The sequence below is a fragment of the Zalophus californianus genome, chromosome 5 (assembly GCF_009762305.2).
Source record: "Zalophus californianus isolate mZalCal1 chromosome 5, mZalCal1.pri.v2, whole genome shotgun sequence".
NCBI lineage: Eukaryota > Metazoa > Chordata > Mammalia > Carnivora > Otariidae > Zalophus > Zalophus californianus.
In genome coordinates this window covers 106,010,152-106,037,347 of record NC_045599.1, presented here as the reverse complement: position 1 = coordinate 106,037,347, position 27,196 = coordinate 106,010,152, and the positions used below count along the sequence as shown (strand labels likewise).

Genomic DNA, 27,196 nt, shown 5'->3' with positions numbered 1-27,196 from the left:
CCAACCCCCACGTTCCCACTTCGGCCAATAAATCTCACCCTCTCCCACCTCTCGGGACCCATCAACTCTGTCCCTGCGGACGCAACTGGGTGCAGTCCGGGCGTTTCGCGCCGTGGCGGCGCCGGGGGACCCGCCTCCTTGCCTCCCGCCGGGGGCGCGACGCGGCGACTCCCTCTCGGGGAGCCCAGCAGCCTCCGCACCCCGGGAGGGCGTGCGCCCCTCCGCGGGCAGCTCGGGCGGTGGGCCCCCGACCCGGGGAGTTGCCCGAGACGCCGGGTGACTCCTCCCCGGGGACCGTCCCCCTCTGCGGCGCGTCATTCTCTCCACCCCTGGGGCCGACCCCGGCAGCTTCTCGCACGCCGGCCACGCCGGGACGAATCTCGGCCACCTGCTCCGGAGCCCGGGAGTCCCGGGCGCCAGCCGCCCGCGCGTCGGTCCGTCGGTCGGTGCGCGCAGGGCCCATGGAGCTGCCCGCCAGCAACACCAGCTGCCAGAACGGTGCGTGCGGGCCCGAGGGGCCCCGGGTGCTCCGCGCGCTTCGCGCCTTCCCTTCCCCGCCGCTCCTTTCCCTCGCGTCCGCTCCTGCGGGGGGCCCAAACCCGGGAGGGCTGGGTCAGCGCGACTTGTGGTCAGGCCCGTCCTGGGGGGGGGGGCGGGGCGGGGAGCAGGCTTCTGGCTGACTTCCCCCACCTTCGGGGCTGGGGAGCTGAGAGGGGGATTGGGAGGAAAGGGGACGCGTGGGGAGGGAGGGGCCTCGGCGGGCATAATTAACCAGAGCTGGTCAGCCAGAGGTGGGGGTTTTCACGGTAGTTCCTTAGGTATCGTTGCTTCAGATTCTCGCACCTGCCCAGGTCTGGTTGTCTTCCTGGGGCCCACCAAAAACAAGGGAGAGGGGCGCAGACATTCACCACCTCCAAACCCACCTGCACCTTGTAGGTGGGAAAGAACAACCCAGGGAGGGATAAGGAAAGACCCTGAGCTTAAGCTGAGTTCTTACCAGGAACCGGGTGGTAGACTAGGCCCTTTACCTGCATTATCTCATTTAACCCTTAACCCTAGAGGGCAGATAGGTATTATTACCTTACTGTCTCCTTTCTGGAGAGAAAGAAACAGAGGCTCTGAAAAACCTGATAATTTGCTCAAGCTACTGCAGTGGGGGGAGTGGAATATGAAATTAGAGCTCTTGGATTCTCAAACCTGTACTCATACGACTGTACTCCTTTCCTGGTATGTCTGCATGTTCCTACCTCCTCTTGCAATGGCAGCCTGCTGACAGCCCTGTTTCTGTAACTTCTTTTTCCCAGTGAAGAGTTCAAAGCCAGCTCTGTGGGTGTTGGCTAGCTTTGGTTTCCTGGCCAACAATGCAGTCCATTTTCAGCCTCACCTTCCCCTGGGGAAGAATACGTTCTCCGGTCCAAGCGTATTCTGGAAAAGAAGAGGGAATCACCGGGCCCAATACCCACTTGTCTCATGAGCATCCTCCTCAGAATTGGAGTTTCTTTGGCCATCAGCCCTCCCTCTTTTTCGTCCTGTCTTCATGGGAAAACTTAATTCAGTGGAGGCTACTGCACCCCTGGGTGCTTCAGGCCTCCGCAAAACAGGCAAGCTCACCCTTTGGCCCCACCTCCTGGAGATGCACCTTCAGGAGGGCAGGGGAATGGGGTAGGAATGGGATTGGCCTTCTTGGGAGTCACCTTCCTTGGCCCATGTCCTGGCTCTGGCTCATTTCCTGTGTTCAGGGAACTCCCCAGACTCGACGGTCTGAGCTGAGGAACAGGAGTGAGAGGTCAGACCGAATCTGAGTAGGGATGGAGATGGCTTCTTGTCTCACCTTCTCTTGATTGTGAGACAGGTGTCAGGAAGAGAGATCTCCCATGGCAAGACACATGGATGTCCCCTGGTGGGTTCCAGGCCCAGCTCTGCCACTAGGTTTTTGTGAGACTCAAGCAAGTCCTTTCCCTTCTCAGGGTGTCAGTTTTCCTGGCTGCAAGTAAGAGGGTTAGGCAGACTGTCTTTCCGAGGCTCTCCCAGTACCATTCTTCTGTGCTTCTGTGCCATGGAAGAAAGGTCAACATTGCCCTTACTTTATTCCACCCAGTTGCCACTCTATGATCCAGATACACCAGTGCCAGAGCTGCATGACCTTTGGGGCCCACCTACCACTGCCTGTAGTTCCCATTGCTCTGAGGAGAAGTGCCGCCCAGGCTTACATCCTTGGCACAGGAGCCCTGAGTTTTGAAATTCCAGTTTGGAAAAAGACCTTCTACCACCAGAGGTCACAAACTCAGATGCCTACAGGGGCTGAGCATATAACCAAAATGACTGAAGGGAAGCAGATAGGGACTCCGGGGCATTGCAAAGGACATGTCCCTTTGTGGGGGCAGCCACTCTCATCTGCAGTCAGTGGTCGGCTCTGGGAAGGTGTGCTCGATAAGGTAAACAGAGGCAGCTCAAAAGCTGAATTTTCATGGGAAATTGGATTTTAAATGTTGGTAATGAATTCATAGTTTAAAACAACCCTCAAGAGGCCAACGGAACCCCAGCCTGCCCTTGCTGCCTGCCCTGTGGGGTGTAGGTGGCAGTTAAGTGCATGGCTTTGGCATCACGCGGGCTTCGGGAACAATTTGGCTTCACTGTGTACCACCAGTGTCGTCTTACTCAGCTTACCAAACTTATCAGGGCCCAGTCTCTTCCACTAAAGCCTGGACACAATCGCTGTGCCATTTCCATGATAGGAATGCTCATGGAAAGCCCCAGAGTGGAGGAGCATGCAGTCCTGGCGCTGGGGGATTACTGGCTCTGCTGTGCGTGGTTTTACTGAACTTGGCCAGCTTGCTCTTCTGACAAGGGTCTACCCCTCGGGCCCAAGTTTGTCCTATTATCCTTGGCGTTTGTGCCAGAGGGCAAGCAAGGGTTGGTGGGTTCTGGGGCATGAGGGCTGACTTGGGCCCTCAGGATCTCTAGGGCTTGGAAGGCAAACTAAAGAGGTGCTCCATGGGGTGGCAGGAACAGCAATCCCTCTGAGGCCTGAAGGAGGGCCCAGCCACTGACCACGGGCATCAGAGGTCTTAGAATAAGGCCTGGGAATGGTCAGTTCTAACCAGTAGGCTGCTTATATTTAATTATCTTCAGGCCTAGAAGGGGCTGTGGGCTCTCTAGCCTCACTCCCTCATGTTAACTGTCTGGAGTCTCCATTGTGGCTAGGTGGTTGAGGCCTAGCCACAGCCACAGGTTGAGGCCTCATTGTGGTTGAGGCCCATGGCGTGGATGGAGGCCCACAGCAGCTGAACTATGGGGTCTGAACCTGTAGCCAATTCCAGTATTTGAAAGCATGCAGATGTCCCCAGTGTGACTTTCTTATGGTGGTCTTCCTGTCCAGGTTCCCTGATCAGCCTGTACTGCTCCTCCCACCAAGTGGTGTGCCAGATCGTCGGTGACCTCAGCCCCCAGGTGCCCAGCAATGTCACCTCTCATGACTGGAAGGAGAGGTTCAGGCAGAACTACAGCTTCTACACTGGTCTGGGCCTGGCCTTCTTGTCTAGCTTCCTCATCGGCAGCAGCGTCATCCTCAAGAAGAAAGGCCTTCAGCGACTGGTGGCCTCTGGGGCCACACGGGCCGGTAGGGTCCTGGCAGGGAGGGTGGGTGTGGGGTGCTAGGCAGCTGAGCCCCCAGCCAGCCCCATGAACCTCCCTTCACAAGGGGGCCTCTGCGACAGCTAGAGAGCCTGGCCTACATGGTCACAAAAGGCTTATTGTCAACCCTGCTGGGAATCCAATTCACCCGCAGGAGACCTCTCTTTAAAATCCAACATTTCTGGAGAACTTCAAGATATGTTAATTGGGGTACAGATAAGGAAAAGTCTCAGATAAGGGCCAAGAATGAGAAACCCCAGATCTAGTCCAGTTTTATTTCTTACCCGCTCTGTCATCCTGGGCAAGCTAAATGGGAATACAAATACCTCTGCCCAGAGCACTGTCACACACCACTGTGCCCTCCTGGACCCCCAGAGAGGGCCCCCTCAAGCCACAAAAGAATTCCTGAGTCTCTGTCCATAAGGATTTGTTTGCTTGGAAAGAAGGTGTATTTCTATGAACCCACCCTGGAGAAAAGGAATCGCGTGTAAAAAAATTCATTCATTTAATTATCATTCACTGCATACCAGCTGTGCCAGGTCCCACGCTGGACGTGGGGACCCAGTGCCCCATGGGGCATTGAGCCGCGTGGGGGACACAGGCAACTGTTCCACAGTGGTTGGCGTGCTCTTCGTCATGGAGAAAATCCAGGACACTTGGGGGATATTTTGGAGGACCCAGGCTTGGAAGGTTAGGGGAGGTTTTCTGTAGGAGGCCATCTGGAAGCTGGGACTTGATGAGATGGCCAGGTGAAGGGGAAAAGAGGAGGGTGTGGCGTTCCAGGCAGAAAGAACAGCCTGTGCAGAGGCTCTGAGGTGAGAGAGCGTGAGTGATGGTAGAAGCTGAAAGTAGCTCAGGATGGCTGGAACATGGGGCTGGGGGTGGGGTGGGGGGTAAGAGATGAGGGAAGGGCCAGATCATGAAGGGTCTTATAAACCAGGCCCCAGAGTTTGGGTGCAGTTTTAAGTGACAAAGGTTTTAGGCAGGGGAGAGACATAGTTCAACTGACGATTTGAAAAGATTCCTGGTTGCTTGGAGGGCAATGGATTAGGGGACAAGCCTGGCACCTAGGAGACCAGTTAGGGGAGAGAGACAGCACAACTCGGACTGGGGGAATTGCGGTGGGAATGGAGACCGTGGTGGAGTCCAGAGATAGTTTTCGATGGTAGAACTTAACTGGGTTTGGTATTGACTGGCTCCAAGGGGAGGGTAAAACAGAGTCGAGACTGACTCAGCTTTCTGACTTGAGCAACTGGGGAGATGAGGGTGTTGTTTTCTGAGATGGAGAATGCAGGATGAGCAGGTTTATGGGACTATGATGGTTCAAGTTTGGACACGTTCAATGTAGAGTTCTGCGGGACACTGCTTTGGAAGCAAACTCCTAGGGTTCCAATCCTAGCTCTTCCGTTCCTGGTGATGTGATCCTGTGCAAGGGAAGTGGTTTTTTCTGTGCCTCAGTCTCTTCATCTGTAAAATGGGATTCAGAACAGTTCCAGCCACTAGGATTCTTGTGAAGATAAGTAGTGTGTTTACAAAGAGGCTTGGCCCAGAGTCAACGCGAGGATTGGCGTTACTGGGAGGGCCCGGCAGGCAGTTGGATGCCCAGGTCTAGAGTCAGGTGCCCTCTGAAATGGAGAGTTGTGAGGTGTGGGGAGGAAGTCAGGAGCAATGGTCTTGGCTGCTCTGTCCTGTACTTCTGGACAAATGTCCGAAAGTCCACCATGTGAACCAAACAAACACAATTCTGGGCGTCTTAGTGTCTCCATTTTAGTGGGAGAAATGCCACAAAATAAATACATTAACTCAAATTATAAATAAGTACCATGAAGGAGAAGAGCTGGCGATGAAAGAGAATCCCAGGAGGGCAAAAAACAGAGATAAGGGGGTCAGAGAGGGCATCTTAGGGGAAGCAACATTCAAGCCAAGTCCTCAAGAGTGAGTGTAGATATAAACAAATATCATCAAGAAGACTATCCCTGACATGGAAATGCAAAGGTCTTTTTAAGGCCAAAAAGAGCTCATCCGTTTGGAGGAACTAGAAGAAAGCCTGAGTGGCAAGAGAGTGGTAAGAAGAGTGGCAAGAGATGCTTTTGGAGATGTGAACATGGTCAAAACTATGAACCGGCTTGTTTAGGATTTTGGTCTTTTTATAGAGTATTTGGAAGCCATTGGCCTGTTACAAGCTGAGGAGTGACAGTCTGCTTTACAGTCTTAAAAGACCATTGGCTGCTCTGAGGGAATGGGTTATAAAGGGATGGTGAGAGTGGCACCAGATGAACCTGGGGAGGCTGTTGGCTCACCCCAGGCCAGAGGGGGTAGTGTCTTGGGGTCGAGTGGTGGCAGTGGGACAGACACATGTGAGATGCTCTTCGGAGAGGGAAACAGCAGGATGGATGGAACACAGAAGGTGAAGGAGTGGGAGAGTCAAGGGTGATTTCCTGGATTCTGGCTTAAGCAACTAGGTACATGCAGGTACCACTTACTGAATTTCCTTTGGTGGGTGGGTGGCATTTAAAATCAAGAGTTCTATTTAGGACAGCTTTTCGGATGCCTGTGAGAGTTCCAAGAGATGTCAAGTAAGCAATTGGACATTCACCTAGGCTCAGAAGAAAGGCTCAGTACACATATATGAAATAAGGACACCAGCGTAAAGATGGTATGTGAAACTTTGGGAATGGATAAAGTCGCCCAGGAGGGGACCCAGAGGCAAGCCCAGAGGACCAACCACAGGGAACATATTCTGAACCCTTCAAGACTGGCGAGTGAAGGTAGAGATGGGAAAGGTGCCTGAGAAAGCATGGCCAAGCTCTAACTTTTTGTCCATTCCTTTCTGCAGTGGACGGAGGGTATGGCTACCTGAAGGATGCCATGTGGTGGGCTGGATTTCTCACCAGTAAGTGGGCTCTTTCCTAACAATACTGACCCATTGATGGCAGAAGCAGAGATGGAAGGAGGGGTGAATGGGGCCATTTCTGTCTTCATTGTGCAAAGTGTGAATCTCAATGGGAAAACCTTGGCAATCTTCGCAGGTAGAACATCTTCCCTGTATTTCAGATCACATTCTCCACCCAAAGTCAGTCCTTAATCCATGAAACATGTATCCCCAGAGAGGCTTGTAGAGAGCTGCTCACGATAGAGGTGTCATTTTTCAACTTCCCTTGAAACAGAGAGAGTTTTCACTGCCGGTTGGAGTCTCTTGGGGCTCCTTAGCCAGGTTTTCCATTCCACAGGCAGTGTGTTGGCTCACTTAGAGCATGGCTGGTCTGCCACTTAAAGTTTGCCCAGATTTGCACATTCACACATTTCCCCTGCTTTCCATCCACCCTCGCTGGCTTTCAAACCCTAATTCTTTCAAATGGAAAATTACCCAGCTTTCCATTTATAAATCAGGTTCTGATCCCAGTCTTAGCCAGGGCTACCACATTCATCCTCTCCTTTCAAAGTGTAGACCCAGGTCATTCTTTACCAGCAGAGACAGAAAATGCACTTGCAGGAGTCTGCAAACTAGAAACTCAAATGTGGAGAATTAGGCCCTGTGGGGACATAAGACTTTCTAACCACCTGCCCACAGTTCCTGTGGGACAGATGGCTCACGACCAAGTGGTACCTGGAGAATCAGTAACTAAATGTTTCTTTTTTTGGAAATTAACACTTTCTAGAATGCACCTTAAGATACAGACCAAACATGAGCAGTCCCTGAGGTACACTTACCGTGGCCTGGACTAGAAGCCAAGACGCCGCAGGAACAGGAAGGCGTGCTTCCACAAACATGTCATGTGACCTTGGACTCTGGGCCTAGCTTGCCCATCTTTAAAATGCAAGGATTTGATCAGGAGAGTCTGGGCCTGACCGTCCGATCAGATTCGCCAGGGGGAAAGCATAAGGACCAAGACTTTAGGGAATGTGGGCCCGAGATTCTGTGAATGGCTGATCACTAAATGAAGCTGTTAATGCCCAGGTTAATTTGGGCTGTAGATGGTGCATCGAAGCCACACTAGCCTGTTTTCTCCCTTCATTTCTTAGTGGCTGCTGGAGAAGTTGCCAACTTCGGGGCCTACGCGTTTGCCCCTGCGACAGTCGTCACGCCTCTGGGAGCGCTGAGTGTTCTCATAAGGTTATTGTCATCTCTCTTGCTGTCTCTGCCTCCTTCCTATTTTCAGTTTGTTGAGGTCTGGAACTGTGAGTGGGGTCACCTGCCACTTGCAGTCAGGGACCTGGGTCGGTCCCAGCTCCCAGAAAGAGGCACTATACTGGCCAGAGCTCCCGAGCCTTGGATTGTTTACTGCCTCTTGTTCTAGGATCTCCTCCAACGACTGGCCAATAGAGGGGCAGGCCACACCCAGACCAGTTGGAAGGGCTTCCAGTGCCACCAAGCTGAACGTCTCACATCAACATTTTGGTGTGTCAGTAGGCACGGCATACAAGTTGAAAAGCATGAGCTCTAACCTTAAGCTTTGTCGCTTAGTAACTACGTTACCATGGACCAGTCACTTAACTACCCTAAGGCTCAGTTTCCCCATCTGCTCAGAGGGGATGCTAATAATCCCTACCTGAAAGCATTGCTTCAAGGATTCAGTGGGCTTCCCGTTGCCACATTCCTCTTGAACTATAAGCATAGTTCCTCCGTGGGGGTCTTGGAGCCCCATTTGAAGCTGGCTGTGATGATTGGCTTAACCTGGGAGCCTTGGTAAATCCCAGCGAACCACACCCAGTACCCATAGTTTCCTCTGTTTTATTTTACCCTCTCAATGACAATTTTGTAACATTGACCCAATCGAAAGTAAACAGAGGCATGCCTCACATCACACAGCTGGCTGATGCAGCTGAGATAGTACTATGGCGTATCCGACTGCTGTGCAAATTCCCACTCCCGGGCAGTTAGGAGGGGTGGGGAATCCTCCACTGTGTGACCTCTGCCTATGCCAATGCCCCCAGACTCTCTTGAATGCAGATGTTTTTGGTGGTTTTAGAGGAGAGATGGAAGACATTCAGAGGAGCTCGGACATCAATCCCCTCTCTCGATACCTTAAACCAGAATTTTGGGGAGTAATTCAGTCCTAGATCAGCCAACTGCTTTTTACCCTAAGCTCAGGTTACCTTCGCAAAGAAACAGAAACCTGCCCTGTGATCACACCTGTCTTGCCCAATTACCTTCCCTTCTTCCCTCACCTCTGCCACCTCATCTGAGGAGGTGAGGGGAATGAAAATCATATCACCAAGGAATAGCAAGAAGCTGGAGGCGTTTTGCCCAGGAAAGAGAAAGCTTAGGGAAGTCACCGGGATTCTAATGAGGTGTAGAGGAAAAAGCATAGGTTTTATAATTAGACAGAAATTCAGCTAAAATCCTGGCCCTGCTACTTACCAGTTGTATGACCTTGCCAAGTTACTGTAACTTCTCTATGAGATTATTTTCTCATCTATAAAATGGAGATAGTATATTTTACTTCTCAAAGAGTTGTGAGATGTTAATGAGATAGAGTAAGTAGAAAATTCCTAGCATAATACCTAGTCCATAATATAAGCCCAAGACATAGTGCCTGTAATTGTCGTTGCGGTTGTTTATATTGGCGTATACAAATGGAACAAGGAATAGCTCTGTTTTGTACGACTCAAGGAATAGAAATAGGACAATGAGTAGAAATTACCATATTTTTGGTAATTAGAATGCACCTATGATAGATTCATTTACCTTGTAAGGGGTGAGTTGCTTGCCATCAGAGATATACAAGCCAAGCCTGAAAGCAGTCTGTTCGTAATGTTAAGGGAAGATGTGCTCTTTGGGTAGGAAGTTAGACAAGAATGCCCCGAAGGGCTTTTCTGACTCTTCTGTTTGGGGATCCCTTTAGTCTCTGAAGTGAAAGAAATCCACAAGTACGTCGATTCCTCCAGCACCCACTGTAACCCTCCCATAAATAAGTCTCTATTTCAAACGTTTTCGGGGGGAGAGTAGTGAGTCCTGATCTGTTCTTCTCCATGAACGCTTGCTCGGCCCCCATTTTCCTTCAGAGCGCTGGGACAGGCCTGGCGGCTAAACCCTCTCTCCCACGTCCTCGTGCAGTGCCACCTTGTCCTCATACTTCCTGGGAGAGAGTCTGAATCTGCTGGGGAAACTGGGCTGTGTGATCTGTGTGGCCGGCAGCACAGTGATGGTGATACATGCCCCCGAGGAGGAGAAGGTCTCCACCGTCGTTGAGATGGCTGCCAAAATGAAAGACACAGGTTGGCTCCCCCCACCCCGTGAGCAGGGAGACGGTGGGGAGTGAACCCCAGGGAGGGTCTACCTGGGGGCTGACCAAGCCAGGTGCTGCCACCTGGAGGAGAAGGAGGCTAAAGAAGGAAAGTTGGGGGGGGCTGGTCCTAGGGTTAGCTCACGGGCTTCCCAGGCTGGTGTGTGTTGATGTTATTTATCATGTGTTTATTCTGTGCCAGGCACGGTTCTAAATATGTTCTATGCATTGTCCTGGTCTGTTTAGGCTGCTATAACAGAATACCACAAAGACTGGGTGGCTTATAAACCGCAGAAATGTATTTCTTACAGTTCTGGAGGCTGAGAAGTCCAAGATCAAGGCCCTGGTAGATTTGGTTCATAAACGGCCAACTTCTCTCTGTGTCCTCACATGGTGGAAGGGATGAGGGAGCTCTCTGGGGTCTCGGGGTGCCACCCTCATGACCTAATCACCTTCCAAAGGCCTCGTGTCCAAATACCATCACATGGGGATTAACGCGGGTTGGGGGGACGACACAGTCTTGTAGCATGCATTAATCTCATTTAGTCCCACAAAAAAAGATCTGTGAGGAAGGTCCTATTATTAGGCCTGTTTTACAAATAAGGAAATGGAGGTCTTGTGGTTAATTAATAACCTGTCCAAATTATTAAAAAGTTGTGACATGGACCTGGAACCCATGTCTGCCTGACTTTGGAGCCCAAGTCCTTGCTCCTATATCCCATGACCATGGTTAGAGGGCTCTAAAAGCTAACTGCATCCTCTGCAGCTCAGATTACCCATCTCCCACCCCTCCTGAAGGGTACCTCGTGTTTGCTGTGCTGCTGCTGGTGCTCTGCCTCATTCTCATCTTCGTCATTGCCCCGCGCTATGGACAAAGGAACATCCTCGTTTACATCATCATCTGCTCTGTGATCGGAGCCTTCTCCGTGTCTGCCGTCAAGGGCCTGGGCATCACCATTAAGAACTTCTTCCAGGGGATGCCAGTTGTGCGGCACCCCCTCCCCTACATTCTGTCCCTCATCCTGGCACTTTCTCTCAGCACTCAGGTCAACTTCCTTAACAGGGCACTAGACATTTTTAATACCTCCCTGGTGTTCCCCATCTACTATGTGTTCTTCACCACGGTGGTGGTTACCTCCTCCATTATCCTCTTCAAGGAATGGTACAGCATGTCTGCAGTGGACATTGTGGGCACCCTCTCTGGCTTTGTCACCATCATTCTGGGTGTGTTCATGCTTCATGCTTTCAAAGACCTGGACCTCAGCCAGCTCAGCTTGCCCCACATGCACAAAAACCCAACCCCCTCTCCCACCCCTGAGCCCACTGTCATTAGACTAGATGACAAGAATGTCCTTGTGGACAATATAGAACTCTCCAGCACCCCATCACCGGAAGAGAAGCCCAAAGTATTTATAATCCACTCTTAAAGCTTGGAATCCATGAGTGAGAAGATGAGCTCTACGGTACAGCCTGACCTCTCCATTTCAGAGGCACCTGGTTATTTTCACCAGCCCTGTTACCAATGGGCTCTCTTTTCTTGAGATGTTCATTTATACCTCATCACTGTTTCCAGAAGAAAAGTCCCTACCCAGTGAGTGGTGGTGGCAGAACTTCATGGAAACAGCCTCAGTGACCAAATACGTGGGTGCCAGCAGGTCCCCTGGACCTCCCTTCCCACTTGTTTCCTCAGTGCCATTGCTGTGTTGTTGGGAAGAAGAGAGAATTTGACCCGCTGAATGTAGCACAGGCCAGGACCTTCCCTGAGATGCTGGTTGTCGGGAAATCCTTAGCACTGGTTCTCCTGAGACCGAATCCCATTTCTCGGCCCAACGACGAAGTGCAGCGGGTTCCCAGAGGCCCAGACAGCAATTCATCATGCCCCCCCATCCAGAGCTGACAACTAATGTGACACGTCCTGCTGCTTTTGCCACTTGGTCTTTGGAGACAAAAGCATGACCTCAGCTGACCTTCTTACTGTGAAAACCATCTGATGTCTCAGGGAACATTTCCACCAACCCCATTCCCCGAGCACTCCAGCCTGGAGGTCAGCATCTTAGTTTCCGTCCGCTCTGCCCCGATCCCTGCCCCTTCCGTCTCTTTCTCTCGCCAAAGGAGTTGTCACTGAGACATTCGGGCAATTACCTTAGAACTCAAAACAAAATGACAAGAACAACAACAAAAGATCCTCCACGGCCAAGCTCTGCCGGTGCAACCCAGTGTTTCATTTTGCCTCGCTCTGGAAAGAGAACAAGCATTTGCACTGCTCTTAAAAGTAGTTTGGCTGTCAAGGTAGAATTTGGCAGAACGCACTTTCCTTTTCCTCAAGGAGTCAACCAAAATATGATTTGGGGAGATGGGGAGAAGGAGGAGCCATGTCGGGATCTGGCAGGGAACAGCCATAGGCCCTCCAGAAACCTGGGGCTAACTTTTGTGTTTACTATGGTGCCCAACCAAGAACCCAGGTGGAAGGGGCTCTGGGTAATTTCTAGGATGTAGCCTTAGAGGCCTGAGCAGTGGGATCAGCTTTGAATTTTAGTGACCAATGGCGTGTAGGCTTGGCATGGGGTGCAGTCTGGCTGCTGATTGGATGGCCCCAAGCCCCCAGTCCCACTGATGAGCTCCCCGCCCTGGGAAGCAACAGGTCATGACTGTTCCACCACCACCCGCTCTGGGGACTGCCTTTAATCCCCTCACATTTGACCAGAAGCTTTCCAAGAGTATGGGAGTTGGTTGAAGGACTATTGAAAGGGAAGTAAGAGAGCCAGTATATCTGTAAAGAGGGAAGGCTTGGTCCTCAGCCCCCAGGTGGGCGCAGAGCCTCCCCTGTATAACCCTGTACCTGTGTCCTGTGTTGACATCCCAGGCCCTAAGCACAGCCAAACCCGGGCCAGACTCTTGCTGGCCTTGAAGCTCCAAAGGCTCGGCTGACCCACAGACTGGCTTCCTGCACCTCCAGCCTCAAAACCCCGGTTTTTAATGAATGTGGATTTCTGTCTGTAACTAAAATCAATGCAACATGTTGGATCTTGAGAATGGCAGTCATCTAAGGGCCCTGAGAGTGTGGTCTGCAGGGTCAAGAATAAAGACCTCTGAGTGTGTTTACTTGATATTTGTGTCTTGGCCTTCTTTGGACACGGAACAATTAAACTGGTTTGTCTGGTGCTGAGGGGCTGGTGCCCAATCCCTGGAGGGCTGTGGCTGCCAAGTAAGTCCCTCCGGTAGCTTTTGCAGCCACACACCCTCACTGCAGTGGGAAAGGCCGTTCTGGGAATAGTCCGTTGAAGATATTCATCCCTTGTTAATGCCTGAGCCCGTACTGGGAACCAGGCACAGTACTAAGAGCTTCATGTGAATTCTTTAAGTCCTCACAAATCCCCAAGGTAGATACATTTTTTTAATCTCCATTTTATATATGAGGAAAGGGTCTCAGGGACATTAAGTAATTGCCCAAGGTCACACAGCCAGAAGAATCTAAGCCTAGAGTCTTAACCACCAGGCAGCGTGTCTCTCCAAAGTTTGCCAAACGAAGATTGGCGTTACTTTGTTCTTTTCTTTTCTTGTGCTCTGCGCTGTTTCCCCGGTCTGGACAGAAACCCCATCGGAGTTGGTCTTAATTTGCTGCTTATTCTCAATGTCCAACACATAGTTGGTACTCATAAAAACATTTACTGAATGAACAGTACTGTTCCAATAGTCCTTCTTTGCCCAAACTCTCTTGGGGGCCAGCTCTGGATTCAGAGCAGATCTTAATGAACCCCGGGCATGGCCAGCAGAGCAACTCTAAAACTGTTGCAGTCAGCAGTTTCTGAGCCCTTGGCCTGTGCCGGGCACAGGTGGGTGCTATCACGTGGAGCACTTCCCTGATAATCACAGCACTTTTTTTTTTTAAAGATTTTATTTATTTATTTGACACACAGAGAGAGATAGCGAGAGAGAGAGAGAGAGAGAGAGAGAGAGAGAGGGAGAGAGCACAAGCAGGGGGTGCAGCAGGCAGAGGGAGAAGCAGGCTTCCTGCATGAGCAGGGAGCCCGATGTGGGGCTCGATCCCAGGACCCTGGGATCATGACCTGAGCTGAAGGCAGCGGTTTAACCAACTGAGCCACCCAGGCGCCCCTAATCACAGCACTTTTAAGGGAGGTGTTATTCCTGCGGTGTAGCGAAAAGAGCCTCAGCGTTCTGGAACTCATCCACTCTCACGCATCTAGTAAGCAGCAGAGCTGGGACGTGGACCCAGGTGTGTCCATCCAGGCTTTATGCATTATGTTGCTGATCAGTCTAGGACTAGTGGCTAGTTTAGATGCTGGTGCTAAGCAGGTAGAGGTGTTGGGTAAGGGGCTAATTTCATGAGCAGGCATTGTGGTAAAGCATTTGTGTTTGATGCCTTTGAAATCCTTAGGCACTCTCAAAACCCTGAGAAGTTAGAAAAATAGAATCAGATACCAAAGACCTTCCAGGGCTTTTGTGAAGATTCAATGAGATCATTCACATAAAGAAAGTAGGCTACAAAGCCAGCATATGTTAAATACTCAGTAAATGTTACCTCCTCTCATGGTTATTATAATTCTCTCTTAGAGAACCTTAGAATTGAGGTGGGGATCAAATGAGACAATAAGGGTGAGGTCCTTTTGCAACTCAGAGGCACCAATGGATGTGAGCTGTTATCACGCAGGGCTCTGGAGTCCGAAAGCCTACCCAACCCTAGCCTTGGCTCTGCACCTGCCCACCCAGCCCAAAAGACCTTGAGCAAGTCTCTCCCCACTTTGAAGTGCATCTTACCTAGCAATAGGATGAGGAGGCGAACACAGGATCTCGGTTGTCTCCTGAACACATTAGTGTAGCAGGAAAGAAACATAGCAGAGAATCCCAGGATCATTCCTGCCTTTAGTGACCCAAGACCTAACTAAACTAGACCAGCCTATGTCCAGGTACAAATACAAACAGCCCCCGCGACTGATCATGGGAAAACCCAGGCTTTTCTGTGGCTTCAGGTCTTCCATTAGGGCCTGACAGGTGGACTGACGGTCTTTGTGGGAACTCTTATGAGGAGTCCTCACAGGTGGCTCCTATCCAGGGTGAGCAGCGGGAGATTAAAGCAAACAAATAAAGAATTGCCAAACCAGACAACATTTCAAATGACAATTTAATTAAATACAAACAAGGAAAAAAGGCACCATGGCCCATTCAAGTATTTTGCATAGATGTACAAATATTGTAAACAATTAATAGGTGGACAAGAGAGAAGAGGAACTGTTTTCCGTGAACAATCTCCAAATAAAAAGAAAATTCACATTGCCCTAGATCCCAGACACATACATACACACACAGTGGATGGTGTGAGAGGGTGCACAGAGGGTGACTTTGGGGACACTGGCTTGGATTCTGCAGAACCCCTCTTAGCAAGCTTCCCTAGGGATGGGGCACCTTTCCAGTTGGCATTCCCTTGGGTGTCCAGCAGAGCTGTTATATGCACATTTAACACAATCATGACTTTTGAACTGGTCCCCAGTGTAAAATATGCAAGTCTTCCATACCCTTTGCCAAATAAGAACAAATTTGGACATAGGCAAGGGGAGGTTTTATTCAAAAGGATTATTGCAGGAGACAGCAAGGGGCTACTGCACTATGGAGAAGGGGCTCCCCCAATCCTGTAAGATCTGCAAGCATCTCAGAGCTGAGGCAGAAAAGGGCCTTTATAGGGAGAAGTCAACAAGGCTAAAAAGAACTGATGGCAAGCAGGTAGTTACAACTTGGAGCCAGGCACCTGGGATAAAACTCCCACTGAGACAGGGAGACAGAAGTGTTAGCTCCTTTGAGGTTTACATTTCAGAGATGGCTCCCCGGTTCTTAAGAAAAACATTTCCAGGGTTGTCAAACTGGCAGGCTAAGTTAGCTTTTAAAAAGATTTATATCCAGCTCCATCTGAACAAAGGGCTGGTTAACTCCTCCAAGCTTTAGTTGGGCTCCTCTCCTCCCCACCTGACTCTGAACTTGGACTTAACATTCAGCCTGAGCCAGCATACAGCCCCCCCGCCCCCCACAGCAGCCCCCTCCCTGGGAGGCTGAGCGCAATGACGCCCCAATTGCAGTTCTCTCTAGCCAAGTCCACTCTGTCGATCAAAGAAAAGGCCCCTTCTTTCTGAGCTTTGAGATGCTCGCAGATCTTGCAGGAGCTCACTTGAGCATCCTACCTACTGCTAGAGCCCCTGCCCGGACTACAAATTCCCTTCCCCCACCTTGCAGTAATCCTTTCCAATAACGTCCCTCTTAAGGCCGTATTTGCTTTTATTTGTCACCTCCAGGCAGCACGGGCACAGGAGGGAAAAGGGAGCACTCAGGGGCCACTCTTGCTCCCGGGCAGGCTCCCTGGCCTGCCAGAATGGCGACTCCTGGTCGCTGAACACAGCCAGAAGTGAAACCGTAAATAGAACGGGCTGCCAAAAGTCTCCATCAAATTTTAAAAATTCGACCTTCTTCCAGTTCACAGTACAATTTTATGGGATGGAGGTGGTATTAAAATAACAGAAGACCAAAAACAGAAAAACAAGAAAATACAGCCCTGCGCTCTTTCCAGTACGGGTGCAGGGAGGTCGGGTTTCAGGTTCGAAAGGCTCATGCAGTCCCCATGGCTGTGGCATTTTCACTTCAGAGCCTTCGATCTCCTCATGTCTGGGAGAAAAGCTGGACATACCACAGGACTGTCTGTGAGGCATGCAGGTGGGTATAAGATTTTTTTTTTTTTTTTTTTTTTTTTTTGCCAGGGTGTTTTCACCGTTAGTTTTTTGGGACCCAACCTTGAGGTCTGGGGCGTTTGGAGCAACACAGTTACACGGAAGGCTGCCCCCTGACCTAATCAGGCAGCAAGGAAGGTGGAAACTGGCTATGGGGATCAACCAGGGCCCGTGTCTGAATATCAGAGGGATGAATATCAGAGGCATGAATATCAGACTACCTGAGGGAAAAGGGCCTCATTTTCCTGAGATCTTTCTAAATCCACTCCATATGTGCCCCCAGGTGCATATGCCAAATCTCCCACTTGTCTAAAACCCGAGAACATCATCCATTGAGCACCTGTTGTATGTAGAGAACTGTAAGGGGGCCCTGGGTTGGTGGTTGGGAGGGAAAGCTCAAGCTTCTTCCTTGCATTGAGGTTTTCAAGAGCAAACAACGGCTCACTGCAGGAGGTGGGGACAGCACAGCACCCTTCTGGGGGTGGGAGACCATCACCAGAGAACATCTCCAGTGACAAGTCATCCACTTTAGCAGAGCACCACATAGCCTTCCTTCCCTGCTCCAGGCTGGGGGTTGGGGGGGTAGTACCCATTGGAGTGGCATTTCCCCAGCTGCTCCAAGTTCTTCCTGTAAAGGTCAGATAAGGGCAGTGACCAGAAGAAAGAACACAAGGAAGTGGATGACAAAAATCCTGGTGTTCCCAGCTCAGACTCTGTTCCGTCAAGACCATTGACTGTTGGTTCTCTACAGATCTCTAGAGACAGGTCAGCTCTCGGCTTAGAGGGCAATGATCGTGCCTCAAATCAGTGATCAGACCTAGGGACACGCTGGGGTGCTGCCCCCTTTGCTGCCATCCCTGAGGACCTACCTTAGATTTCCATCAGGAAGTAGAGGGTAAGACCCTCGCCCTGCTGAGGTCACAAAACACAATGGCAAATAAAGGTTCGATGCTCTTGAGACCCTCTTGAGAACCACCTAGGAAATCCAGTGGCTGACCCTTGAAGCAGGATCCTCACTTGTAGGTCATAAGCACCAGGTCTCCAACAGGCTGGAACTGCTGAAGACCCACTCACCGCAGCACCACACATTAGGTAGGTCTGAGCGGGGAAGAAGAAATTTCTGAAGGAGAAATCAAACGTGCCGAGCACTTGGAAAGAGAAGAAAACAAAAGGCAACCAAGAATGATTCCAAGTTGAGAGCCACAACCTTTGGCATTGGCTCAGAGGAGGCCCAAGCCTGGTGCTCCCTCTGCTGTCTACACTGCCCACAAATAGTACCTGTCAGAGTCAGGGGGACCCGTGTGAAGGGGGGCAGTCTTGGGGGGAGGGGACTTCTCTTGGTCACATGTGGTCACAGGCCCAGGAGTGGCGACCTCAACCAAGCCCTGGGCAGGACCACAGTGGAGGCTGGTTTGACCCCTCTCAATCTCAGAGCTAAAAGGGATGAGTAAGCGTCTGGCCTCTGTCTAGCTTGGGACCATCAAGGAAGACAGAAGCAATGGAAAGCTCTGATGCATCCCCTCTACCATAGGACGTGCATGGATAGCTTCTCCAAGCTAAGTCCTGGGCTGAAGGGCTGAACAGGACCTTTCCCAGCTGGGCTTATCAGCTCAGACAGCCCAGATCATCCCCACTGGCACCTCCGAGGTGCCGGGCCAGCTGAAGGGAGGCTGGAGAAGAAGCCGCCATCCATCCTCTTCTGTGCTCTCGCCTCCCTTCCCCGGGGCAGTATATTGCACAAAACAACACTTTGATGCCACTGGATAGTAGTCTCTCTGGGCCTCCCAGGAAGCCAAGGAGGCACTGAGTCAAGAAGGAGATTTTCGGAGATGCAGTGGTTCTGGGAGGAGGGAAAGAGGGGAGGAAGGACTTGGAGGTGGTCAGACATGCTTGTTCCAGACTCCATGGCCACAGATCCTCTGGGGGCTTCAGAGTCCTCAAGGAAAGGCAGGAGCCCCTTTAGAGGGGTCTAGGTCTTCGAGCCAATCATCCCCCCAGCCCTCTGTGATCTGTATTCAGGAAACTGTGGAAACAAAGAGAAGAGAGCAAGAGAGAGATCAGCTAAATGCTGACCGGTGGAGTCGATGGGAGCTGTCTTCTTACTTTTGACAGGTCAGAAGGATAAACAGACTGTCGGCTAAGAACGGTTTCCCGCAGAAGTCTGTCACCACGTCTGTGCGTCTAGACTATCAACCCTCCAGTGAGAGGCCAGGTAGGGCCCCCAACCCAAGCTGCAGTTCAGCCCACAGATTTCCCAGGCCTGGTGGGAACCGGGGGCAGTCAGCCAGCTTCCTCACTTCCTCCCTTCTGCCTCGACTCCTGGACTGGCAGCCTGGGAACGTCAGCCCCAGGGAAGAGGTAAGAAGAGGGGCCATTTGTAAATAGGCTCCCGAAGGCTGGCAGTTTATAGAAACTAACTGCCTTGACCTACACGGCAGCCTGATGGGGCAATCCAGAGGAAAGAAAGCGAGACTCGAGAGTGATCTGCTCAGAGTCATTCAGTGGGTGAGTTGTAGATCCAGGTTGGAAGCCACCATCGTTCAGGCTCCTAGCATCACCTTTCATAGGAAATGAAAAAACTCCCACCTTAACTTAAGGGATTCTCATGCAGGCACCAAGAAACACTAAGTTTTTGTCCTTGGCCTTTGTTCTGGAAATTCACACCCCTGCCAAAAGAAGCAGGAATTGGTCTGTTTTCTCAACCACATTCTTGCCTCCTAGAGCCCTGTGGCCCCAGCTTATATCTTGAGGGCTTCCAAGGACTCACCTTTGGGACAGGTGCTGCCAGAGGCCAGGGCTGAAGAGGGGTAGCGGCAGTGGGCTGCAAGATGGAGGCGCCACCTGGCCTGGGGAGGCTCTTGCGGCCTGGCACTGGGTTAGCTGGGAGTGCCTTCTGTGGCGGCCGCGGCCTGGAGAAATCCTGGGGAGAAAGCCACAAGCCTCACTCAAAGGCCAGAGGGGCCTGTTTGAAAGAAAATGCTCCCAACATATTACCGATCCAAATCAGAGGAGAAAAGGGATATACTGTATGGTCCTATCTAAAAACAAATTGTGTGTATATGTGTCTACATGCTCAGGAAAAAGCCTTTTTGGAGAGCAAGTTGGCAATATCTGTTAAAATGAGAAATGGTCATTCTCCAATCTGATCATTCCGCTTCCTACCATTTGCATAAGTGCACAAAAACAAAATTGCAAGGATGTTGCTTGCAACACTATTTGTGACCGGAAAGGCAATTACAAACAGCCAAAATGTCCATCAATAAAGTTAGTAAAGTTATACAGTGACAAATGAAGTGGTATTTAAAAAGAATAAAGTAGGGCATACAAGCTGAGGTGGAATGATGATCAAGAGTCATTGCAAGCTGACATACAGGCTTATGTAAAATAAGTCACCACCTTCCTCCCCTATTGTCCCCACCGATGTAACTGTAAATGTACAGAAGAAAGTCAGAAAGGATACAGACCAAACCGATAACAGAGGTTAGGGATGGGGTGTGAGTGGGGAGGGGGTCATGCAGGGGAACACTCAATTATTTTTAACATGAGCATATATGTGTATTACTTGAGTCAATAAAAAAAAATTTTTTTAAAGAAGAAACCACATTGCTGCATTGGTTTTCTGTGGGTGGCGCAATTAATGGGATTCTTCACTTTGTGCTTTTATATTTGTCTTGTTACCTTCTCAATAAGATCTTCCTTGACCACCTTATTTAAAATTACAACACCCCCCACTCTGGCATTCAGCATTCCCAGACCCTTTTATCCCAATCTACTTTTTTGTTTTGGAAGAGGGATATATATCACTTTCCCTTCTCCAAAATACCATACAACTTACTTACTTCTTCTTTACTGCCTCTCCACCCCCCCATGAGACCAGAAGCAGGGGCAGAGGTCCTTGTCTGTTTGGTTCACTGATAGAGCTCAAGCTTCCAGGACAGTGCCTAGTACACAGTAAGCACTCAACACATCTTAGTTGAGTAAGTAAATCTCTGAGGGGCACCTGGGTGGCGCAGTTGGTTAAACATCTGCCTTCGGCTCAGGTCATGATCCCCAGGTTCCTGGGATGGAGCCCCGCATCGGGCTCCCTCTCCCTCTGCCCCTCCCCCCAGCCTGTGCACTCTCTCTCTTCTCTCTCTCTCATGAATAAATAAAAAATCTTAAAAAAATAAATTTCTGAGCTAGTCAAAATCCTTCAAATATGTATTTCTTCTGTGATCAAAAAAAAAAAAATTTTTTTTCTTTACAGGGCAAAGAATGGGCCATGGCACCACTCACAGATCCCCAAGACTGTGAGGCGTGAGCCAGAAGCCAATTCCAGGCACTGGGAGTCCCAGTGCCCGAAGTCCTTGATGTTCCCCTTCCTGAGGTCACTAGCAGGCCTAACAATGGCCAAAAGGCAAAGCACAGGGAGAGGGCAGGAGCTAATCCGAGAAGCGGGATTTGGGGAAAGAAGCTTCTCACCCATCAGAAAACCGAGAGCAGAGGGCGCATGGGTGGCTCAGATGGTTAAGCGTCTGCCTTCGACTCAGGTCATGATCCCAGGGTCCTGAGATCGAGTCCCACATCGGGCTCCCTGCTCCTTGGGAGCCTGCTTCTCCCTCTGCCTCTCTCTCTCTCTCTCTCATGAATAAATAAAATCTTAAAAAAAAAAAAGAAAAGAAAACTGAGAGCAGAAACTAAAGCTCAAAAGAACAGAATAGCAGATTCTTGTGACCAAAAAGCCATGCTCTCCACCTCCATGCCCTCCCCCAAGGACAGTGCAATCGCCCACCCTTGCAGTCCAGACAGCGGCCACATGGCGGTGGCTGCTGGAGGCCAGGACAGAGACCTTCTGGGGGAAGGCAACAGCTGGGAGCAGATGTCAGGGAGCTGTGGGGAAGTGCTGTGTTCCCGAGCTGCTTGCTGTGCAAAACGAGCGACCGGGGGGGGGGGGGGGCGGGGGGGCAGGGCAGGTATCTTGGCAGGAGCCTTATGGGCATATGGTAACACCGGGCCTCCCACAGCAGCATCCTGCCACGGACCACGTTGCAGGGTCCGAGCTGGGCTCGACCAGAGGCCTCAGCCAGCACTGTTTTCCAGAGGCAGCAACAGTCCCGAGGCGCTCCAGCCCACTCACAGGGCGGTGCCTCCGTCAGCCAAGCTGCATGGACTAGACACGGGGGGGCATCGGCAACTGCTCCCCATGTCCCATCCGTTTTCTCTCCTATGCATCTCCCATCAGCTTCAATCCAGCACTCCTGCCACCTCTGCTCCAGGCTCCTGTCGTCTGTCCTCTGGGAAGCACGTCAGCCTTCTGACTAGCACGTCCACGCACCCAGTCTCAGCCCCTCGGACCAGTGACTCATACTGTGGCTGGAGTGACCCTCCCATTTTTTTAAACCAGTATTTTAAAGTTGAAGTATCATATGCATATAAAAGTGTGAATCATGAATATACAACTAGATGAATAATCACGAAGTGAACACACCTATGTAATCCCTACCCAGGGCACGAAAGAAGATGAATGGCCCCAGAAGCATCTGGGGGTCCCTCCCAGCCACTACACCCTGCTCCTGCCTAAAAGGTAGCCCAAAGAGCAATCCTCATAAATGGCAAAGTGGTTCATGTCACCATGCCCCAACACTACCCCTTTCCCAAGGAATTCTCCAGCCTCATCTCATAGCTCCTCAGGCCCCAGGGAGCTCCCTATCAGCAGGTCCTTGGACCAGTTAAACTCTCTCCTCTCCCGCCCCTCACAGCCTGCTAACTCCTACTTATCCCTCAGCTCTCAGCTTAAATGCCACCTCCTCAGGGAAGCCTTCCTAGATTTCCCAGAGTAGCTCAAGTCCCCCTGTAACTCTTTTTCTGAGAACCCTGAACATTTCCTTCACAGCACTGATCCCTGGTGTAACTACACATATTGGGGTCTCTTGCCCAGCAGAATGTTGAGCCTGTGATGCAGATCCAGTGTCTGCTTTGCTCACCACTGCCCAGTAGGGAGTAGAAGCTCCTATATACCTATAGAGAATAGAAGAGGGAGGTTACAAAACTGCACCACCACCTCCCCAGGGTGGTCCCATCACCAACCTAGCAAGCGGTGGAGCTGAGATCTGGACCATGAATGCCCCCAACACAGGGTGGTGTCTCATTCAGCTTGGGAGACCCCAGGGCCTAAACCAGGAGTTGGCACACGGGGTGGTAAAGAGTTTGGAGTCAGACCTGGGTTGAAATCCTAGCTCTTCCGACTCCTATGCTGCAGCCCTAAGTCCCCAGACCTCAGAATGTGACTGTATTTGGAGACAGGGACTTTAATGAGGCAATTATGTTAAAATGAAGCCATGAAGGCGGGCCCTCATCCAACCCGACTGGTGTCGTGAGAAGAGGAAATCTGGACGCAGAGGCATCGAGGCACAAAGGAAGGACTGACAGAAGACACGGGAGAAAGTGGCCACCTGTGAGCCAGAAGAAACCAACCGTACGGACAGCCCAGTCTTGGCTTTCTAGCCTCCAGAACGGTGGGAAGATAGCTTTCTGCTGCTTAAGCTTCTGGTCGGCGGGTCAGTGGGACTCAGTTAGGGCCTCCCGAACTGACTGGCGCACTCTCTGCCTCCTCTCCTCGGTTCTGCCCTCTTGCTCTTCTCCCTTCCCCCCCTCCTCTCTCGCTACTAGCCCTTCCCTCCCTTTTCTGCATGGCCAGTTTCCATCCCGCCCCTGCCTCAGATAAGAAAAACGGGAGCGCGGCAGCTTCACATCGCTGGAGAACCAAACCTGATGCTCTCGGCTCTACCCAACCATGACACTGCCCCATGTCCCAGGGACCCTCCCAGAGCTGGGGCCAAACTTACAGGGTCAGCTGGGACCCAGAGGGGCCCCTGAGCATGCCTAAGAAAAGCAATCCTAGGAGGAAAATAAGCAAGTCGTCTGCCCCACTTGAGGGGTCACCCTCAGAACACATAGGAGGGCTCTGGAAGGCATCAAGGCCTGACCCCTGCCAGGGAAACTGTGTGTCTCTGCTGTGGGAAATTCTGCAAGAAGAGTGGGAGCCATCCGAGCACAGACAGGCCAGATGAAGAGGCTGCAGGGAGGTGACACTCCTCCCACACCTCCCTTGACCTGCCTTCGAATTAGCATCCCCCATTTGACTTCCCGATGAGTGGAAGGTACAATTCGGTGGGACAAGTACTATCATGAGAGAAGTACCGGGGTACCAGACTCAGGCTTGGGTGGGGGGGGGCTCAGAGAGGGCTTCTTGGGGGAAGTGGCCTCTAGGAGGAGATGTGAGGATGAATAGGAGCTGGCCATGCAAAAGGGGAAAAGAAGGTCCTAGGCAGAAGACAAAGCATTTGCCAAGACTAAGAGAAGCACAGGAACCTGACAGAGGTTCACTGGGGCCAGAAGGGAGGTAGTGGTCTGGCATAAAACAGGCCAACCCTGAAGGAAATCCTCTGTAATTTTGGGGCCTCCTGGGGAGTCAATTTCTCCATGCTCACCGGTCTCACGCTCTGTGTGCTCCCTGCATTTACCAGAATGCACGGAAGGCGGTCCGCTCCAGCCTCAGAGTCCCATCTTCATAGCCTCTGTCACTCCCTATTGCCAGTGGCCTTGAAAGCACGGCCCTAGTCCAGGGCTGCCGAGAATCCACTTACCTGGGAGAGGATGCAGTTTGGGGCCGGGGGAACTGGCCGGCTTGGAGGAGGCCTCCTGGATGACTCCTTCCTCTCTACTTGGGACCCGGGCCCTGGGGAGCTCCTAGCAGCCCTGCTGAGGTGCATTGGCAATGGCGCAGGTGGGGAGCCACCGTGCAGATAGTCTGGAGGGGGCCGAGGAGGAGGCTGGGAGGGCTTCCGCAGGGTTTCAGGGGTGTTGGTCACCTGTATGCATAAGAGCAGGAATGCCTGAGAAACAGGAATCCTCAATATGCTGCAAAACTCAGGGGTGCCCTTGCACGTCCCACTGAGATGGCCAGAGGCCAAAGGGAGGACGTGCTGACCTGCCAAACCCCGAGGTGCCCAGAGGTCAGGTACAATCTTTAGAGTCATGAGGGGATGTCAGAACCAACAGAATCTCTCTCAAGCCAAGAAAGTGCCTTTTATCACCAATCCCACAGGCCCACAGAAGCTCTTAGGAAAATCCAGCAGGGTCCTGGGGAACAAAGGAAAAGCAGCGAAGTGCAACGGTGCAAAGCCCTTACCTTTCGCTTGCCCTGGGGCGTCTGTAACTTAAACGTTGGGTTGGAGTGGCCAGTTCCACTGTTCTGAGACACCCTGAAGGGACAACTAGTAAGAAGAATGGGGGAGAAGGATGAGGGGGAATGTTCATCAAGGGTCAGAGCCTGAGTTCCCTCTGGCTCAGCACGGCCAGCAAGCAGCTAAATCCCCCCCACCCAAGTCTCTGGACAAAGTGGGATTAGCTCCCCTGAACCCCGGCTCCCTTCGTGTGGAGACACTGTATGGCCGGTGGAGAACTCTCAAGGAAAGAGAGCTGCCCTTACAAAACGGAGTTTTCCTTAGCACCTTCCCTTCACCCTTTTGAGAACCTTCTCCCTCAAGGAGACACAAGGATGTCACCAGCTATCCACCAAGTCCCTTCAGGCATAGACCCAGGTAGGCTTGGGATTTAAAATGCTCTTCAGAACAAGCATAATTTAATAGGGGACTCAGATATCACACACCCCCAGGATCCAAAGGAATGAATCACTGGGGGGGGGAAAAAAAGCCTTTGTCTTGAGTGGATGTCCAGACACTCCTATGACTGACTTAAGCTGGTTAGTCCATCTGGGTTGCCTCAGTTCCCTGTGCTTTGAAATGGAAATCCAGACGATTACAAAGAGGATGGCAAATAGATTTCATTTTGTATTCCAACCTGAATTGGTCAGAGGCATTCTGCTGAGGATTCTGAAGTGACCACCAGTAGAGAGTACTTACATAAGACCAACTAGTAATGTTGGCCATGGTGGTGAAGCGAGGCAGAAAGGAAGATGGTGGCATGGATGGCTCACTTGCCTGCTCTGAATTAGACCACTACCACCAGGTTTTTGTTTTTGTTTTTTACCATGTTCTGCTTACAGAAAGCTTTATGACCCATAAATGGACCCAAGTCCTTCATGGCACCCCACCATACCTGAACTGTTGCCTCAGTTGGGAAGGGAGGGCTAAGGGCTTGAGTTGGCCCAGTTTGTTGTTCTGTTTACAGCAGTAGTAGATCAGCATAAGGACCGCCAGCACAAACATGGCCGTAAACACTCCGGCTATCACAGGACCAACACCTTCCAGAAACAGAACCCAAGTGAGAAATTCAGAAGCTGTTTGGGCCACAGCAGTGGAGTTCAAACACTGTATTCCTGATTCTTCTTCAGACACTTGATTTACATTTAATTTGTGTTATTTATTTTAACTTAAGAAGTATAATGAAACACACACATTAGGTAACACTGGGAAACCACTAATATTAGCTTAAACAGTCAGGTCAATTTGCTTTGTGCAGACCTCACAATGAAGCTTCTCCAGCCACTTCTGTTTAATTGAAGAGGCCCTTTTGAGACAAGGAGCTCAAGTTTTATTATTACTTACCGCTAGTTTTCAGCCCAATTATGATTTTTCTGGACACAAAGCAACCAACCCAAAGTGCTGGGAGGCTGAGACTGATCTAAGACTAGAAGTCTCACAAATAATCCACAATTTCATATTTGGTTTCATCAAAGCTGCCTCAGTGTTCTCACAAATTACAAATTTAAATGTACAAAATATATATATATACCAGTGACACACTACTTTTATCTGTTTTATATATTGGGGTTTCTTCTCTAAAAGATTTCATTCAAATAAAAGTACTTTGCTCTTAAAAAAAAAAAAAAGAAAAAAAGCTTGGAAACCAAAGGGCTAGAATTTCCGTGATTTACACTAAAAACTGTAAATTTTTCCACACGTCTGTTCTCCATCTTAAGCTTTGCTCATCCAAGGGATCCGAACCACTATAATGTGCCCCAGGTTCATGATTCCTTTTATGTGGCTGAGAAGGACTGGTCACCACCCACTGTCCAAAAGTAGATGAGATTATTCAATAACCCATGATCTCTCTTAATCTCTCCCTCACCCAAGGAGTGTCATCGTCCTCAGTAGAAATGATAAGAGAAAGAGCAACTGAGATAAGCCCCACACCAGCCCAGCAGTCTCAGCCGCTCTCTCGCTTAGCTCCCCCCTCTCCCCTTTTTGTTCCCTCATCTACAAAATCAGGATAATGGAGCGGACTCACTCTTTGTCTACACCATGTCACCCAGCCCTCCTCACAAAAGTGGGCAGAGCCCCTGAGCAGGCCAGACACTTACCGTCAGGGGGCATGGGCCCACTGTCGATGCTGCCTCCCTGGCCAGGTGTGTTGCAGAAGGGTGGGGCCCAGCCCCGGAAGCAGTGACAGTTCTGGTTGTTGTTGCAGACCTGGAGCAAGGGAAGGGCATGGGGGTCAGCACCCCGGAGGGCTGCGGTCCCCCACGGGGCCTGTCCCCATGGATATCAGTGCAGAGGAGCCCCAGAACCCCGGGCACACGCACCCCATGGCCATTGCACTTCTTCCCGCAGCCTTCCGTTTCAAAGAAGGAGGTGTTCCTGCACTGCCCCTCGAAGCAAATCTGTA

At 50.9% G+C, this 27,196-nt stretch overlaps 2 protein-coding genes across 4 annotated transcripts in view; one reads left to right on the top strand and one right to left on the bottom strand.

Annotated features, from left to right (window-relative positions):
- The first annotated feature begins 302 nt into the window (after window positions 1-302).
- NIPAL4 (NIPA like domain containing 4) lies at window positions 303-12,948 on the top strand. The gene is made up of 6 exons (XM_027606127.1): window positions 303-498; window positions 3,380-3,619; window positions 6,470-6,526; window positions 7,657-7,747; window positions 9,692-9,852; window positions 10,659-12,948. The coding sequence occupies exons 1-6, from the start codon at window positions 462-464 to the stop codon at window positions 11,285-11,287; spliced, it is 1,215 nt and encodes a 404-aa protein (XP_027461928.1). The 5' UTR covers window positions 303-461; the 3' UTR covers window positions 11,288-12,948.
- Window positions 12,949-14,984: 2,036 nt separating this feature from the next.
- Window positions 14,985-27,196, bottom strand: part of ADAM19 (ADAM metallopeptidase domain 19) — an 81,280-nt gene continuing 69,068 nt past the window's right edge. Inside the window, exons 17-23 of one of the 3 annotated variants that reach the window (XM_027605356.2) lie at window positions 27,114-27,191; window positions 26,892-27,000; window positions 25,688-25,832; window positions 24,759-24,843; window positions 24,214-24,438; window positions 19,356-19,508; window positions 14,985-18,611 (exon numbers count right to left, since the gene is read on the bottom strand). In XM_027605356.2, the coding sequence (XP_027461157.2) occupies window positions 18,558-18,611; window positions 19,356-19,508; window positions 24,214-24,438; window positions 24,759-24,843; window positions 25,688-25,832; window positions 26,892-27,000; window positions 27,114-27,191 (849 nt within the window). In that variant the 3' untranslated portion in view covers window positions 14,985-18,557. Of the gene's footprint in view, window positions 18,612-19,286; window positions 19,509-24,213; window positions 24,439-24,758; window positions 24,844-25,687; window positions 25,833-26,891; window positions 27,001-27,113; window positions 27,192-27,196 lie in introns of those variants that run through there. The other 2 variants (XM_027605357.2, XM_027605355.2) reach the window with 2 other exon arrangements.